We start from the raw sequence: 17,520 nt of genomic DNA, 5'->3' as shown, positions 1-17,520 counted from the left end.
CATGGAAGATGGAGAAGTACATTATCTGAGGTGGATAAGTGTATTAAAAGCCATTACAAAACTGACAAGTTCTTTCTTTTTTTTTAAGATTTTATTTATTTATTTGAGAGAGAGAATGAGATAGAGAGAGCATGAGAGGGGGGAGGGTCCGAGGGAGAAGCAGACTCCCTGCTGAGCAGGGAGCCCGATGCGGGACTCGATCCTGGGGCTCCAGGATCATGACCTGAGCCGAAGGCAGTCGCTTAACCAACTGAGCCACCCAGGCGCCCTGACAAGTTCTTTGATAAGAACACAACTCACAGGCTGCTATGGAGGGAGGTTTCCAACCTAATTTGGGGATTTAGAGAAAACTGGAAAAGGCTGAGATCTGAAGGATAAGTGAGAGTTAGCCAGGCAGTATGGAAGATGGGCAGTCCATTGTAGGAAGAAGAAATAGAACATAAAGAGATCTGAAAGTTTGAAGCATTTATTGAATGTAATGCATAAAATGTTTTGTTTACAAGTATCTACGGCCTGTGTTAGCTTCCAGTCGTTGTTGATCAAGAAAGAAGTTGTTGCAGAAATCTTGTGGTATCTCCCAGGACATCCCATTCCATTTGTCTGATGTTCTCTCTCCCCAGATTTCTAACAAGTCATATGTATCTGTGATGTAGTACATTTAAGTGTTAGTAAGGAAAAGACCTGGAGCATGAAAATAACATACACTACAGTCTCACAAAGGTCTAGTAGGTATACAGGCTGGATTTCAGCCTAGTTCTTCAATCAAAATCCTAAATCTAACAACCAAATTTGATTCTTTAGTCTTTAAGGAAGTTTTTGTTAAGTATGGTTTTAATTGTTCTCAACTTTCATGATGCTGCTTTGTCACTGTCCACCATCCCATCGTTTGCTGGCCCATATCCCCTTTTGGGAGAGCGTAAACCTAATGATGAACTAGAATATAAGATTTCAACATCATTTTATTTTCTGGCTGCTCTGACAAGTCTAGACTGGCACTTCTCATGCTTTCCCACAGAAGCATCCCTAAAAGAAGAGAGCTGGGCGCCTGGCTGGCTCAGTAGGTAGAACATGTGAGTCTTGATCTCAGGATTGTGAGTTCAAGCCCCATGTTGGGCCTAGAGCTTAACTTTATAAATAAATAAATAAATAAATAATAATAAATAGATAATAAATAATAAATAAATAAATAATAAAATAAAATAAAAGGAGAGAGCACACAATAACCATAGGCTCTGCATACCGTCATCTCCTCTTCCCCCAAAAGACATAGCTAACAGTAATGGTGAAAATCTCTTGTTTGCTTTGAAACATAGTATGTTCCCCACTGCCTGCCTCAGCCCCTATCCTAAATGAGTAAAATAGGTGCTCTAAGATGTGCCACTGTTAAACTGATTTTAGGGAAACCTCGCCAGCCTTCTATTCACCCCAGGTTATAAACAGTTTGTAAAGTGAGAGATTTGAGCTAGCCAAGATTAATGTTTTTTGCTAAGTCTGCCTTTACCTTAGATACCCCACTGAATTCTGTACTTCAATTTGAAACTCTCTTCTGATTAGAAATCTACTGTCTCAATTCCTTATTGACCACATTTAGGTCAAAAAGCTCCAGGATTGGAATTTTTGTGTCATTATTTTTGTTATCATTATTCCAGGTAGAGGAATGGAAACTTCATTCCCTCCTTGATGTTTTCATCAAATTGATGAATTTCATCAATTCTAAGAGGCTAAGATTTGATGAAAGGAGTGACTTTAATACTTTTAAATTGTGTCCCAGAATGAGAAATAAATTGTGTATCTCTATCCAGAATATTTTTTTTTATATTTCTACAGCTGTCACTGAAACAAAAAGTCCCACAAAACAGTGCTTAACTTTACTGCATTTGAGTCACACTGATATTTTCTATTGTGTTTCACTTTTTTTTTTAAAGATTTTATTTGACAAAGACACAGCGAGAGAGGGAACACAAGCAGGGGGAGTGGGAGAGGGAGGCTGAGAAGCAGGGCTCCCGCCGAGCTGGGAGCCAGACGTGGGGCTCAATCCCAGGACCCTGGGATCATGACCCGAGCCAAAGGCATACGCCCAACGACTGAGCCACCCAGGCGCCCCTATTGTGTTTCACTTTTTTTAATGTTAGTCAAGATGGACCAACAAGTTCTTATCTATCATCCCATTTAAAAAACACTTGGGCGCCTGGGTGGCTCAGTTGGTTAAGCGACTGTCTTCGGCTCAGGTCATGATCCTGGAGTCCCGAGATCGAGTCCTGCATCAGGCTCCTCGTTCAGCAGGGAGTCTGCTTCTCCCTCCGACCCTTTTCCCTCTCGTGCTCTCTATCTCTCATTCTCAAATAAATAAATAAAATCTTTAAAAAAAAAAAAACACTTAAGGGACAGCCGGAGTTGCCTTGAAATGGTCAAACTCCTTGTAGTTCCTCTTTATTTGCATGAAACTCTGTGCTGAAGTAAATAGCTTTTCAGAGAATAGTATGAATCTGTTGATTCTCAGTTGGTTAAAGCTTTATGCTAATGATATTTTTACCCTTTTGTTTAAGTAGGCTTTATGCCCAGTGTGGGGCTTGAACTCATACCCTGAGATCGAGAGTCACAGGCTGTACCAACTGAGCCAGCCAGGCTCCCCTTATGCAAATGATTGTCCTGAGAATGAGATCTCAAGTCGACTATGCATAAACACTCTGAAGTGCCTTCAGTTTGAGACTCTAGTTAAGTGAGGTTATACTGTATAAATTTCTGGGTCATAGAAATATTGTCTAGTACAGGGGTGCCTGGATGGCTCAGTCAGTTAAGTGGCTGCCTTCTGCTCAGGTCATGATCCCAGGGTCCTGGGGTCAAGCCCCTTGTCAGGGTCCCTGCTCAGCCTGGAGCCTGCTTCTTCTCCCTCTGCCTGCTGCTTCCCCTGCTTTTGTGTTCTCTCTCTCTCTGTCAAATAACTAAAATTAAAAAAATATATATTGTCTAGTACAGTTTGTAATATGTATAATATGACTTTATAAATTTCCTGATATGTCATTATTAGCCAGAGATGAATTATCACTATAAATTTTTGTTCCAGACTAAACCTTGAGGGCTAGACTTTTAGTTGCTTCATTTCTAGAATCTGATGGTAGTTACCTCAGTGACTCTCTTTGAGTAGAGTTGATTCCAAATATTTTTTTCTTATATTCAATCCTTAATACAAAACCATATTGCTTTTTTAATGATGTTTATCCTAAGACAATCTTTGCTGTTTTGATCAGTTGCCTGTTTCTTTGACTCATTGAAATAAAGAGCATTTGGGGAAGATAATGATGTTTTTCATAGAGAGGCCTGTTTTGTACTATCAAATGGATGCTATTTTTTACATTTGAAAAAATAATTTATTAATGGTATTATGCATTTGTATTACTTTATTATGACATGTTTTTAACTTAAGATCATAAATTACATTAGGTGAGACATTAATGTGCTATGTTTCCCTTAGGTTGTGCACCGTCTCCAGGTGCTTATGATGTTAAAACGTCAGAAGTATTGAAAGGACCAGTATCCTTTCAGAAATCACAAAGATTTAAAAAACAAAAAGGTAATGGATTCCAAAATAAAATATTGGTTATATGATTTCATAAGTTTTAAAGTTATGACCAACAGTATTTAAATTAGAAGATTCTATACTATTTCTAAAAAGGCGAAGCTACAGTTATATTTAAATTTTCTTATTTGATGAATTTACAAATGAGTCAACTACAGAATAATGCTTTAATCATTTCACTATTGTGTAACCAGAAAAATTAAGCAAGATACTCATGTAAATATATAGTTTCCCTTTTGGTAATCACCTTAACCTTCTGTCAGGGAATATTAGGAAAATCAGATAAGTGTTGGATATGAAAATACTGTTGTGCAACTAATTATTTGGACATGTACAGTCAAGAAATGAACTTTATATTACTTCACTGATAATTACAATAAGAAATTTGGAAATTGGATTTTGTCTCTGTTTCAAACATGTAAGCACCAACCAAGAGCTCTACAATTTATTTTATTGTAGAATCTCAACAAAATCTTAATGTTGACAAAGATACTACCCTGCCTGCTTCAGCAAGAAAAGTTAAGACTTTGGGATTAAAGGTGAGGAACTCTGATATTCTAGCTGGTTTATCGCCGGAATTCATGAAAACATTTCTGAAAAGTATTTTATTTGATTAGAATGGATTAAGTGTATAAAGTAAGGTTATAAGTAAACCTATAAATTAATAAAAAATATTATCATTAGGACTCTACCAAGATTTATATTTCTGCCTGTGTCATTACTAAATATATTGTTTAAACGTGCCCATAGTTCAGAATTACAAAATAGTCTCCACTTCTCAGTCATTTCTCAATCTAAATTGTCCAATACAATCTAAATTGTCTAAGCCTTTAAAAAGTATGCAATGCTTTGATTTGGTAGTTAATATCATTTGAGTTGTTTTGGTTTTGTTTGTGCAGAAAGGTAAGTATTGGTGAAGAAAAAGGAAAAAAAAAACATTCTAAGACTTAAAAGAGATGTGCTGCTCAAAAACTATCAAGGAGTGGTGGGAGATTAAATTCTTAACTTCATGTTATGGCTTGTGAACAGCCTAAGTGTTACTAGTGTTTCCATTAGTTCATAAAGCAAGTTGTAGTTTCTTAAGAAATTGCAAAAAGAGATTTGTTAATATGGAAAAGATTCAGAGTTAGGAAACCAAGGCTGTAGGTTAAGCTTAGACTTGTTCATTTGTTCAGCAATTACCTAAGTCTCTTGTTTTATAATGTAGGGCTTCATTATCCAATATGGAAGTGATTAGCCACATGTGGCTATTGAGCACTGGAAGGTGAAGAGCTAAATTTTTATTATTATTTAATTTTAATTAATATGTATTTAAAAACTGATACTTGATTCTGTTGTTGGAAAACGCAAATGTTTTTTTGGAACATATTGGGTATGTGAATCTACTTCTTGATCTGTACATTTTATGACATCTAAATATAGCTCTCTCTCTTTTTTTTTTGTAAGTAGGCTCTACATCCAGCATTACAGTGTGGAGCCCACTGGGGGCTTGAACTCACAACCCTGAGATCAAGACCTAGCTGAGATCATGAATCGGATGCTTAAAGAACTGAGCCACCGAGGTGCCCCATAGATAGCTATTTCTGGTAAAAATCTAGCATCTGAATGAGATGTGCCGTAACTGTAAAATACACAGCAAAGTTTGAAGACCTAGTACGAAACACATAAAATATCTCACTGATAATTTTATACATTATGATATAATGACATATTAAAATAATACTTTTTACATTAGGGTAAAATAAAATATATTATTAAAATTTTACTTTTTAAATATGACTACCAGAGGGGTGCCTTGCTGGCTCAGTCAGAAGAGCATGCGACTCTTGATCTTGGGGTCATGAGGTTAAGCCCCACATCAGGCGTAGAGATTGCTTAAACAAATAAATAAACTTTAGGGACACCTGGCTGGCTCAGTTGGTTAAGTGTCTGCCTTTGGCTCAGGTCATGATCTCAGGGTCCTGGGATCAAGCCCCGCATTGGGCTCCCTGCTCAGCAGGAAGCCTGCTTCTCCCTCTCCCTCTCCCTCTCCCTCTCCCACTCCCCCTGCTAGTGTTCCCTCTCTCGCTGTCTCTCTCTCTCTCTGTCAAATAAATAAATAAAATATTTAAAAAAATAATAAATAAATAAACTTTAAAACATATATATGACTACTAAAAAATTTGAAAATACATATGTGGGGGGCGCCTGGGTGGCTCAGTCTGTTTAGCGTCTGCCTTCGGCTCCCTACTCAGCGGGGAATCTGCTTTTCTCTCTCCCTCTCCTTCCACCCCTCCCCTTCTCGTGCTCTCTCTCAACTTGCTCTCTCTGTCTCTCTCAAATAAATAAAGCCTTTTAAAAAGAAGAAGTATGTATGTGGTTTTTGATGAATTATTATTGGGCAGCACTGATATAGACAGTCTTTTCTTACACATTGATTTAAACAAATATACAATGGGATATTCTTCAGCCATAAAAAGGAATGAAATCCTGCTGTTTGCAATAACATGTATGGACCTAGAGAGGATAATGCTAAGTGAAATAAGACAGTTAGAGAAGGACAAATATCATATGATTTCACTCATACATGGAGTTTAAGAAACAAACGAGTAAAGGTGGAAAAAGAGACAAACCAAGAAACAGTCTCTTTTTTTTTTTTCTTCAAGAAACAGCCTCTTAACTCTAAAGAACAAACACGGTTACCAGAGGGGAGGAGGAGAGGAGGATGGGTGAAATAGGTGATGGGGATTAAGGAGTGCTCTTGTCTCGATGAGCACCTGGTGATATATGGAAGTGTTGAATCGCTATATTGTACACCTGAAACTAATATTACACGTATATTAACTATACTGGAATTAAAATTTAAAAAAATAAAATAATTTTTAAAAAGAAGTTGCTTTAAATTTCTTGATTTGAATTTCTTGAAGAAACAGTTCTGAGATTTTGAATTAATTACAGAAAACTTACATACAGACTTGTTTAAAACCCTAATAGACCTTCCTTGATAGAAAATGCCATCATATGGAAAATTAATAAATATGAAACTGATATAGCCCCCCCAACTTAGAAGCACATAAAGCAGGTTGTGTTCAATATGTTTATCCATTTTCTTCCATTTTAAATGGAAAAGATAGATATTCTGTTTAGGACCATTGTGTCAGAAAAGCTGTTGGATATAAAAATACATCAAACAAAAATTATATGTCTTATTTAGAGTAAAGGCAAAAGTAGGTTAGAACCAGCTTACATGGGACACCTGGGTGGCTGGCTCAGTTGGTTAAACATCCACCTTCAGCTCAGATCTAGGTTCCGGATCCACCCCCACATCTGGCTCAGTGGGTCCTGCTTCTCCCTCTGACCTCCCCCCTCTTGTGCATTCTCTCTCTCTGAAATAAATAAAATCTTAAAAAAAAAAAGAAGAACCAGCTTACCCCGTTTTAATTTTTATGTCTTTGCATGTGTAGTTTTTTTTTTCCTCTTTGGATATCAAGGTCTAAGTTTATTACTCTTTGTACGATTCTTTTCTTTCTGGGATAGCATAATTAAGTATTCAAAATGTATTGATGTTTAAAATTAGAAAGAAGGCATTCAGTAGCTTTATTCATGAAGCTCCACCTGTTCTTTTCCCTGGACTTATTAGGAAAATCCTAATAATCTATTAGGGTGAAAACTTAAACCTGAAATATTTTAAGATTTAAAGAACCTTTTCCTTCTTTTACCAGACAAGTCTACAAAATGTTTAATAGGCTCAGTGAAATGTTTAAAATAGAAATTAACTGATGAGGAGCTCCCCTCTACTTGCTAGATAGGATGCTGCCTGATTCATGAATTGCTTAATGAAGCCAATTAGATCTTTAAGAAAAAAAAAAGAAAGGGGTGCCTGGCTGACCCAGTCAGTAGAGCCTGTGAATCTTGAGCTTGGGGTTGTGAGTTCAAGCTGCACATTGGGGGATAGAGTTTACTTAAAAAAAAAAAAGAAAAAGTGTTTAATCTTTTTTTATAACTGAAAATCAAATCTGTGATATTTGTGGCACTTAAATTTGCTTATCTCTGTTCTTTGACTTTTAAATAGAAGGAATCTCAAAAGAATGATAAAGATTTGAAGATATTAGAAAAAGAGGTAAGCAATGCTTTCAACTTAATTGAAAAACAAATGTGCTATAAAATGGAAAGAGTTGGGACGCCTGGTGGTTCAGTCGGATAAGCATCTGCATTCCGCTCAGGTCATGATCCCAGAGTCCAGGTCATGATCCCAGAGTCGTTGGATCGAGTCCCGCATTGGGCTCCTTGCTCGGCGGGGCACCTGCTTCTCCCCCTGCCTGCTGCTCCCCCTGCTTGTGCACTCTCTCTCTCTCTCTGACAAATAAATAAATAAAAATCTTTAAAAATAATAATAAAATAAAATGGAAAGAGTTACTTGGAGTCAAGAGATAGGGATTCTGTTGTGCAGTTTGGCGAGGTTTTTTTTTTTTTTTTAAGATTCTATTTATTTATTTGACAGAGAGAGACACAGTGAGAGAGGGAACACAGCAGGGGGAGTGGGAGAGGGAGAAGCAGGCTTCCCGCGGAGTGGGGAGCCCGATGCGGGGCTCGATCCCAGGACCCTGGGATCAGGACCTGAGCCGAAGGCCGACTGAGCCACCCAGGTGCCCGAGTTTGGCGAGTTCTGTTGCAGATGGGCAAGGCCTACCATCAGGACCAGTGCCTGCCAGGTAACTGTTGTTCCTTAGCTTCCTTAGATACCATGTTTCAGAGCCTGGTTGTCCGTGTGGTATGCTGGCAACGTCAAGTTTGTTGGGGCGTCTGGGTGGCTCAGTCGTTAAGCGTCTGCCTTCCGCTCAGGTTATGATCCCAGAGTCCTGGGATCGAGCCCCGCATCAGGTTCCCTGCTCAGCGGGAAGCCTGCTTCTCCCTCTCCCACTCCCTCTGCTTGTGTTCCCTCTCTCACTGTGTCTCTCTCTGTCAAATAAATAAAATTTAAAAAAAAAAAAATCAAGTTTGTTAGCATACTAAAGGACAGATTTAAGATAACCCACTTAAATGAAAAATTGATAACTAAAAATTACTGCACTGATTGATCACAGTTATGCATGGGTCAGATATTTATATTTATTCAGCACACACTCTTCCTGTATGCTAATCTACATGTTAAGACATTGACTAGCTAGAGAATTTCTTAATGAGCATGAAATCCTAGCAGGTTAGTTGAACTATGAAAAAGTTGTACTAACCTGACACATCCTCAGCACTATAGGTATATATATGTCTTATTCAAGGATAAAATGGAGCTGGAGGGTGAACCTGGAACTGTCCTGTCCAATATGGTAGCCACTCACCACTTGAGACTTCTTAAATTAAATAAAGTAAGAACTCAATTTTTTGATTGCACTAGTCACATTTTTAAAGGCGCAGTAGGCACTGCAGTGATTGGTTCCCATACTAGACAGTACATTTCCACCATGGCAGAAGTCTCTACCGAGCAGAGGTGACCTGAAGAATCCACTTATTGGGGAGCCTGGGTGGCTCAGTTAGTTGAGCATCTGACTCTTGATTTTGGCTCAGGTCATGATCTGGGGGTCATGGGATTGAGCCCCGCGTTGGGTTCTGTGCTCGGTGTGGAGTCTGCTTGGGATTCTCTCCTTCTGCCCTTCCCCCCGCTCTCTCACTCTCTCTATATAAAATAAAATCAATAAAATCTTAAAAAAAAAAACAACACACTTCCCTAAGCAGGGGTAAGATAGTCACTGCCAGCTTTGCTTTTCTGGCAGTCTGTTTTTTTTATGTTTCCATTGCTCACCAACTCTTTTTAGTGCATATATTCTTTTGACATATTACAACTTTCCATTGATTATAGTTAAATGTTGGCTTAGGACCAAGAATATGTCAAGTTAACTTTGCAAATCTCTGCCCTGGTTGCTCTGATTCTTTTAGTATTTAATTATATTGGCCATCATTTTATTGAGGACACATGCCTACAATATAGGGGTTGATACTTAGATGTGATAGCTGAGTCTCAGAGAGATAGCTGGTGAGTGAGTGGCAGTGCCAAGATTAGAACTGGTAATTTGTGTCAGTTTCTTAATCTTTTAGAATAGAGATTTTAGACAAATATAGCTCTATTTTATTTAAACCGCACAGTATTTGTAGTTTGTTTAATTTGAATTAAATATCAACATGTAAAAGTAGAATTTCATGCAAAACAAATTCAGATTTCTCGCCTATGTAGTGAAATCAGAAGATCTGACAACACCCTTACAGATTTTTAAGACCTATCATAAATATGACTGTTGAAACAGCTAGTAAAATCGGAATATCTAAGAGCATCATGTCACAGAGGTTTTTCTAGAACTTTAATGTTTTCATTATCAATAGCATATAGTTACATTGGCACTGTATTGGTGATTCATTCATTTATCACCTTGTTTCTGTCCAGATTCGTGTTCTTCTGCAGGAACGTGGTGCTCAGGACAAGCGGATCCAGGATCTGGAAGCCGAACTGGAGAAAATGGAGGCCAAGCTAAATGCTACAGTCAGAGAGAAAACATCTCTCTCTGCAAGTAACGCTTCACTAGAAAAACAGCTTATTGAGTTAACCAGGACTAATGAGCTACTAAAATCAAAGGTATTTGAACCTGATAATAATACTTACAATTGAATAAATTAAAAACATGTTTTTTTTCCTATATAGTTGTTTGGCTCTAGTTTAGTCTTTTTCCTTCACCAAATGTACCTTAAATGTTAAGCTGCTTCCAAGAAGAATTATTATCTTTTTTATTATGGTACCTGACATATAAGAGGGGATAAACAAACAAGTTACTTTTGTTTTTGTTTTTGTTTTTATTGTTATGTTAATCACCATACATTACATCATTAGTTTTTGATGTAGCGTTCCATGATTCATTGTTTGTGCATAACACCCAGTGCTCCACGCAGAATGTGCCCTCTTTAATACCCATCACCAGGCTAACCTATCCCCCTACCCCCCTCCCCTCTAGAACCCTCAGTTTGTTTTTCAGAGTCCATAGTCTCTCATGGTTCATCTCCCCCTCCGACTTTTGTTTTAATGTCTGATATTTTCTCACCCTTCTTCAGAATTATCCCCAATAAATAAGGCCATTAATAAAACTTGCAAAATTTATACCTAGAGGTCACTTTAAAGATTTTTCTCTGAAATAAATAATAGCATAACAGCAGGCTTCCATCTCAAATCCTTTTGGAAATGAAGTGGGAAATGAATAAATTTGTGGACTAAATATGTTTAATAGATAAATCTTGTTTATTAATATTAATATACTAAGATCTTAAAGGACATAACATGGTCATCTGCTTTTGTCTGAAGTAGGAGGAGGCTGTAAATCACTGTTCAGTTTAATAACAGTCACTTATTCAGGGCCTATAATGTGCTGAGCTCTTTGATTACAAAGGGAGCGAGGGTGCATAAGAATTAAGCTTGGGGCAGGGAGCTCCTGGGTTCCACTGAGAGAGATTCTGATTTGGTAGGCCTGGGTTGGACCCTGTAGCCTACATATTTCCAAAGAGATCAAGCAATTCAGATGCATTTTGCTAAGCAAGCACACTTGACAGAATACTCTCCAAGAAGCTTGTTATAGAGGCTTGCAGTGGACTCTTCAGCATGCAGAAGTAGGTGACCACCCAAGCTGCTCTCAAAAATAGACCAGAAAAGGACGCCTGGCTGGCTGAATCTGTAGAGCATGCAACTCCAGATCTCGGGGTTGTGAGTTCAAGACCCACGTTGGGTGGAGATTACTTAAAAATAAAACCTTCCCCCAAAATTAAATAAACCAGAAAGTCACATTAATCAAGAAGAGGGACAAGAACAGTAATAGCATAAAATCAGTAATTCTGGTGTGGTCAAAGCCTATTTTCTCTACCAGAGTATAATGTAAGTAAATAATAGTTCCAGTAAAAGAATAATCAATATTTCTGTGATTTTTATATAGGACCTAGTAGAAAATATTTCTGAATTTTTTGTTTCATGTACTTAGTTTTCTGAAGATAGTAACCAGAAGACTATGAGAATTCTAAGCCTCGAGTTAATGAAACTTAGAAACAAAAGAGAAACAAAGATGAGGGTGAGTGAGTTTTTCACCAAAAACTCATTTTTGGTGCGTTTGCTGTGCCTGGATCTGGGGGTCTGAACAATCTCTCATTTCCTAAAACAGATATTTCTGTTGTGTAGAGTATGATGGCTAAACAGGAAGGCATGGAGGTGAAGCTGCAGGTCACTCAGAAGAATCTTGAGGAGTCTCAGGGGAAAATAGCACAACTTGAGGGGAAACTGTGAGTGACTAAAAAAGAAATTATTAAGTGTAACTAATTCTTGATTTACCTCTCACCTTGCTCTTGCTTTACTGAGACTGAACCTTCCTTCACTTATCTTATTGCTCCCTGCTTGCCCTATTTCTCTTCTTCAGTGGAGCCCTGATGATTCCCAAACATTTTACGCTGAAAAGATGTATGAATGTTTTAATTTTGTCCATCTTCTGTATAAATGATGAGGAAAGGCCTCATAATCTTTGTAGTAGCACCATCTTATGGAGATGGTAGACCAAAATAGAGGAATATTGGTATAGGAAGCTGTGATTAATGCGAATCCTAGCCTTCTTTTTATTACTGAGCTGTAACTTACCTACAAAAAAATATACTGAGCGTTAAGTATTCAGTTTGATGACTTTTGACAATTGTAATCACCTCTGTAATCACCACCCAAACAAGATAGAGAACATTGCCATCCTTCCAGAAAATTCCTTCCTGCTCCCCTGCCCTTCCCCATTGTGATGTCCCCCAACCCCTGAAGCTACTTTCTGACTTCCATCATCATAATTAGTTTGGCCTTTTGGGGAAATGGTTATCACAGTATGTGCATGTATGTCTTCTTCTGTTTAACATAATGTTTTGAGATTCATCTAAGCTGTTGTACTATAATTTGTTCCTCTATTTCTGAGTAGCATTCCACTACCTGAATTTAGCTCCATTTGTTTACTATTTCTCTGTTGATCATCATTTGGGCTGTCAGTTTCTGACTTGTGAATAAGACTGCTATGCATGTCTTTTTGTGGACATAAGTTTTTATTTCTCTTGAATTAACATCTAGGATTAGAATTCCTGGATCATAGGGTAATATAGTATATGTATAATGTGTTAAAAAACTCAAAAGTGGTTGTCGCATTTTACAGTCGCACTTAGCAGCGTATGATAGTTCCAGTTATTCCACTTCCTCTCCAAGGTTTGATATTGTCCGTCTATTTGATTTTGGCCCTTCTAGTAGGTAGAAAGTAGTGTCTGATGTGTCATTTTGTTAGTATAAGGGTCGAGCTTCTCTTTCTGTGCTCGCTGACCATTCATATAAGTCCTTTTATAAGGTGTCTATTTAAGTTTTTGCTCATTGTTTGAATTGTTTGGAGGAGGTAAACATGTGAGTAATTAGAAGAAAGGCAACCTAAAACAAAGGCTTTATAGCAACAAAATGCTATTTTGTATGTGAGGTGGGTAGGGAAGCCAGGAAAACAACAAGAAAGATCATTTCTAACACTCAGGATTGTATAGGTGATAATTCTCATCATCATAACCCTTTTATCAGAATTTATTTGGAAAGCTTAAAAACAAACCAAAACTTCAGTTTCCTATTTGTATATTTTAAATTGTCAATTTGAGAGGTCACATAAAATGATGGTTAAGAATTTGGATGCTACAGTAGAGCATGCGACTCTTGATCTCAAGGTTGTAAGTTCGAGCCCCACATTGGGTGTAGAGATTATTTAAAAATAAAATCTTTAAAACACACACACACACACTAAAAAAAAGAAGAATTTGGACTCTAGAGACAGCCTATCTGATACGGCATTATTTGGTACAGATTAAGCATTATGTGTGACTATTTTACGTATTCATATATGCCATTTTTTTCAGTGTTTCGATAGAGAAGGAAAAGATTGATGAAAAATCCGAAACAGAAAAACTTTTAGAATACATCGAAGAAATTAGGTAATATGAATAGTAGTTTTTAATTGGACCTTATTTTGTTGAATAGTGATGAATACATCATTTCATCCTTTTTCATTTAATTTTCTCTGCGCCTAAATTATGTGCTCCTCAAAATAATTTGTTTTAATGCAGTTGTGCATCAGATCAAATGGAAAAATACAAGCTAGATATTGCCCAGTTAGAAGAAAATTTGAAAGAAAAGAACCATGAAGTTGTAAGCCTTAAGCAGTCTCTGGAGGAAAATGTTGTTTTACGTTCTAAACAAGTAGAAGACCTGAATGCTAAGTGTCAGCTGCTCGAAAAAGAAAAAGGTATTTAGATAAGTAATATGTACAATGTTTAAGGAAAGTACTGCCATATGAAAACACATTTTTTAATAATTATGTAAACAACATAAAAATCCTGTTCTCTATATGGGAATTTTTATCTTTTATAATGTTTGTTCTCTGTTTATTTCAATATATTGCTTGTCTTCATTGAAATATACACAGTGGTACAGTTCTTGACTTCCCCATTGGGTGGCCATTTAAAATGAGAAGATATAGAACCAGGGTTCGAGGTTTTATTATATACAATAGAACATATACTATATTATATATATTAAATGATACGAACCTCAGAGTTATGTTTTGGCTTTATTTCTTTCAAAATACTTGATCTGTGTAACATGCTAATAACAAAAAATATGGAAATCCAGTTTCTCAAAGTTAGTATCTAATTTCAGCATTTTTCACTTTTATAGAAGACCTTGTCAACAGGGATAGAGTACGGGATGAAACTCTAAATTCTGAAATGCAAAACTTAAAGGAGAAACTTACTCTTGAAAAACAGGAACATGAAAAACTACAACAAAAAGAATTACAGACTGATTCACTTCTGCAACAAGAGAAGGTAGTTTACTACAATATAAAAAAAGAAAACAACTTGTGCTTATTGTATGTCATAACATTTCCATGTATATCAGAAAACCTTTCAATTGTATATATCCTTCACTCGGACAGTTCAATTTTTAGAATCTTATCCTGCGTAAATAGTCCTGTCTATGCTACAGATTTATCTGCAGAGATGTTCATGACAGGGTTATTGATAATGTGAAAAAATTATAAGCAACTGATGAACCAAAATAAGAAAACTGTTTAAAAATATTTTCTTGTGGGATGCCTGGTTGGCTTAGTTGGTATAGCATATGACTCTTGATCTCAGGGTTGTGAGTTCCAGCCACACGTTGAGTGTAGAGATTACTTAAAAATAAAATCTTAAAAAAATATATATTTTTCTTGTACATCCTTGTGTTAGATTACTATTTGGGCATTTACAGTTATGTTATAAAATAGTGTCTAAATGCGTGTGAAACAAAAGTGACAGTTTTTAAAAATCTGGATTACATAAAGAATAATGTACATATTGGTGAGAAAAACAGTTCACTAAAAAAAAAAAATGGGCATAGGATGGAAATTCATCATTCTCAGAAGTAGAAATTCAGATAATCTATAAAGTGAAAAGATGCTCTACCTTAGTAATAAAGAAATTGAAATAATTGTTTTTCCCTTACAAGATTAGTACAAATTGAAACATTTGATAATATATAACATGTTAATGAGAGTGGAGCAAATAGGTACTCAAATGCCCAGATATGAAATATTATATTGTTGGGCAACCTGAAACACTGAAGGAATTAAGTAGATCTATATATACTGACTTAAAGATCTCAACAATTATTTTTAGGATTTTTTTAAATGACCTTTACATATGTAGCTTATATTATTTATGTGTGTGTGTGTGTGTGTATTTTTTTTTTAAGTACATAAGTGTATAGAAAAAGACCAGAAGGCATATATACCAAACTAGTGGTTATCTCTATGGTGAGAAAACTAAGATTGGGGTGGGGTATAATCAGAGGCAATTTTCACTTTACTTGGGTTCTTTTTGTTTTTTGTTAATTTTTTTGCCATCCAGTCCCACAACTACAGTTATTGTTGGCAGACCTCCAAATGTTTTTTTGTATCTTAATATCTAACAGATGGGTCACCTAAATGCATTGTTAGGAGTGTAAAGATAAAAAGAATGCTTATTTACAGTGAACATTCTTTTTAAAGGCAAAGGGCCCTGTTTTCTTTCATTAAGTGCTCTGGGCATATCTATACCAGGTTTTTCTTTTTGTTTTTGGTTGAAGTATAAATTGACATGCAACAGTATATAAGTTTCCGGTATTCAACACAACAATTCAATACCTGTGTGTATTGCAAAATTATCACCACAATAAGTCGAGTTAGCATCTATCACCATAGATAAGCTAAAGAATTTTTTTTCCTTCTGAGGAGAACTTTTAAGATCTACTCTCTTAGCAACTTTCAAATATGCAATACAGTCTTGTTAACCAGTCACCCCACTGTACATTACATCCCCACAACTGAAGTATTTTATAACTGGAAGTTTATACTTTTTGCCTTCACCCATTTTGTCCACCCCCACCTCTGCAACCACCAATCTGTTCTCTGTAGCTGGGTTTTTTATTTGTTTTTAGTTTCCACATATAAATAAGATCATATAGTATTTTTCTTTGACTTATTTATTACAGTACCCTCAAAGTCCATCCATAGCATCACATATAGCAAGATTTCCTTCTTTTTTATAGCTAAATAATATTCAATTGTGTATATACCACATTTTCTTTATCCATTCATCCATCAATACATACTTTTTTCCGTATCTTAGCTATTGTAAATAATGCTGATGTGTACATTGGGTGCATATATCTTTTCAAGTTTGTATTTTCATTTTCTTCAGATACTTAGAAGTGGAATTGCTAGATTGTATGGCAGTTCTATATTTAATTTTTTGAGAAACATTCATACTGTTTTCCATAGTGGCTACACCAATTGATATTCCCACCAACAGTGCACAATGGTTCCCTTTTCTCCACGTCCTTGCCAACACTTGCTATTTCTTGTCCTTTTTTTTTTTTTTGGAATCTCTCTGCCCAACGTGGGGTTTGAGCTCATGACCCCAAGATCAAGAGCCACATTCTCTACCAACTGAGCCAGCCAGGCACCCCTGTTTCTTTTCCTTTTGATAATAACCATTCTGACAGATGTGAGGTGAATCTCATTGTGGTTTTGATTTGCATTTCCCTGATGATGAGTGATGTTGAGCATCTTTTCATGTACCTGTTGGCTATCTGTATGTCTTTGGAGAAATGTCTATTCACATCTGCTGCCCAGTTTTTAATCAGATTGTTTGGGGCTTTTTTGCTTTTGAACTGTAAGAGTTCTTTATATGTTTTGGATATTGACCCCTTATCAAGACAATTATTTGCAAATATTTTCTCCCATTTAGTAGGTTACATTTTCAATTTCTGGTGGTTTCCTTTCCTGAACAGAAGCTTTTTAGTTTGATACAGTCCCACTTGTTTATTTTTGCTTTTGTTGCCTTTGCTTTTGGTGTCCTATCCAAAAGATCATCACCAAGATCAATGTCAGGTTGCTTACTCTGTTTTCGTCTAGGAGTTTTATGGTTTCAGGTCTTACATTAAAGTCTTTAATCTATTTTGAGTTAATTTTTGTTTATGGTATAAGATAGTAGGTCCACCTTCCTTCTTTTGCTTGTGGCTTTCCAGTTTCCCAATACCATTCACTGAAGAAACTGTTCTTTTCCCATTGTATATTTTTAGCTCTTTTATCATAAATTAATTGACTATATGTGTGGGTTTGTTTCTGGGCTCTATTCTATTCTATTGATCTATTGTTCATTTTTTTTTAAGATTTTATTTATTTGAGAGAGAGGGAGGGAGAGGAAGAAGCAGGCTCCCTGCTGAGCAGAGAGCCCTATGTGGGGCTTCATCCCAGGACCCTGGGATCATGACCTGAGCTGAAGGCAGATGCTTAACCAACTGACCTACCCAGGCACCCCTCGATGTGTTCTTTTTTATGCCAATACTGTTTTGAGTGCTATAGATTTGT

General features: G+C 36.5%; 1 protein-coding gene across 4 annotated transcripts in view; it reads left to right on the top strand.

The window, feature by feature from the left end:
* Positions 1-17,520, top strand: part of HMMR (hyaluronan mediated motility receptor) — a 38,628-nt gene that overhangs the window by 2,099 nt on the left and 19,009 nt on the right. For 2 of the 4 annotated variants that reach the window (XM_027606529.1, XM_027606525.1), the window contains exons 2-10: positions 3,473-3,571; positions 4,037-4,116; positions 7,629-7,676; positions 9,990-10,178; positions 11,563-11,649; positions 11,757-11,857; positions 13,487-13,561; positions 13,694-13,872; positions 14,304-14,452. In XM_027606529.1, the coding sequence (XP_027462330.1) occupies positions 10,062-10,178; positions 11,563-11,649; positions 11,757-11,857; positions 13,487-13,561; positions 13,694-13,872; positions 14,304-14,452 (708 nt within the window). In that variant the 5' untranslated portion in view covers positions 3,473-3,571; positions 4,037-4,116; positions 7,629-7,676; positions 9,990-10,061. The remainder of the gene's footprint in view (positions 1-3,472; positions 3,572-4,036; positions 4,117-7,628; positions 7,677-9,989; positions 10,179-11,562; positions 11,650-11,756; positions 11,858-13,486; positions 13,562-13,693; positions 13,873-14,303; positions 14,453-17,520) is intronic. The other 2 variants (XM_027606526.1, XM_027606528.1) reach the window with 2 other exon arrangements.

Source organism: Zalophus californianus, chromosome 5 (assembly GCF_009762305.2).
Source record: "Zalophus californianus isolate mZalCal1 chromosome 5, mZalCal1.pri.v2, whole genome shotgun sequence".
Taxonomy (NCBI): Eukaryota; Metazoa; Chordata; class Mammalia; order Carnivora; family Otariidae; genus Zalophus; species Zalophus californianus.
Note: the sequence above shows the minus strand (reverse complement) of the source record. Positions and strands in the feature narration are given on the sequence as shown.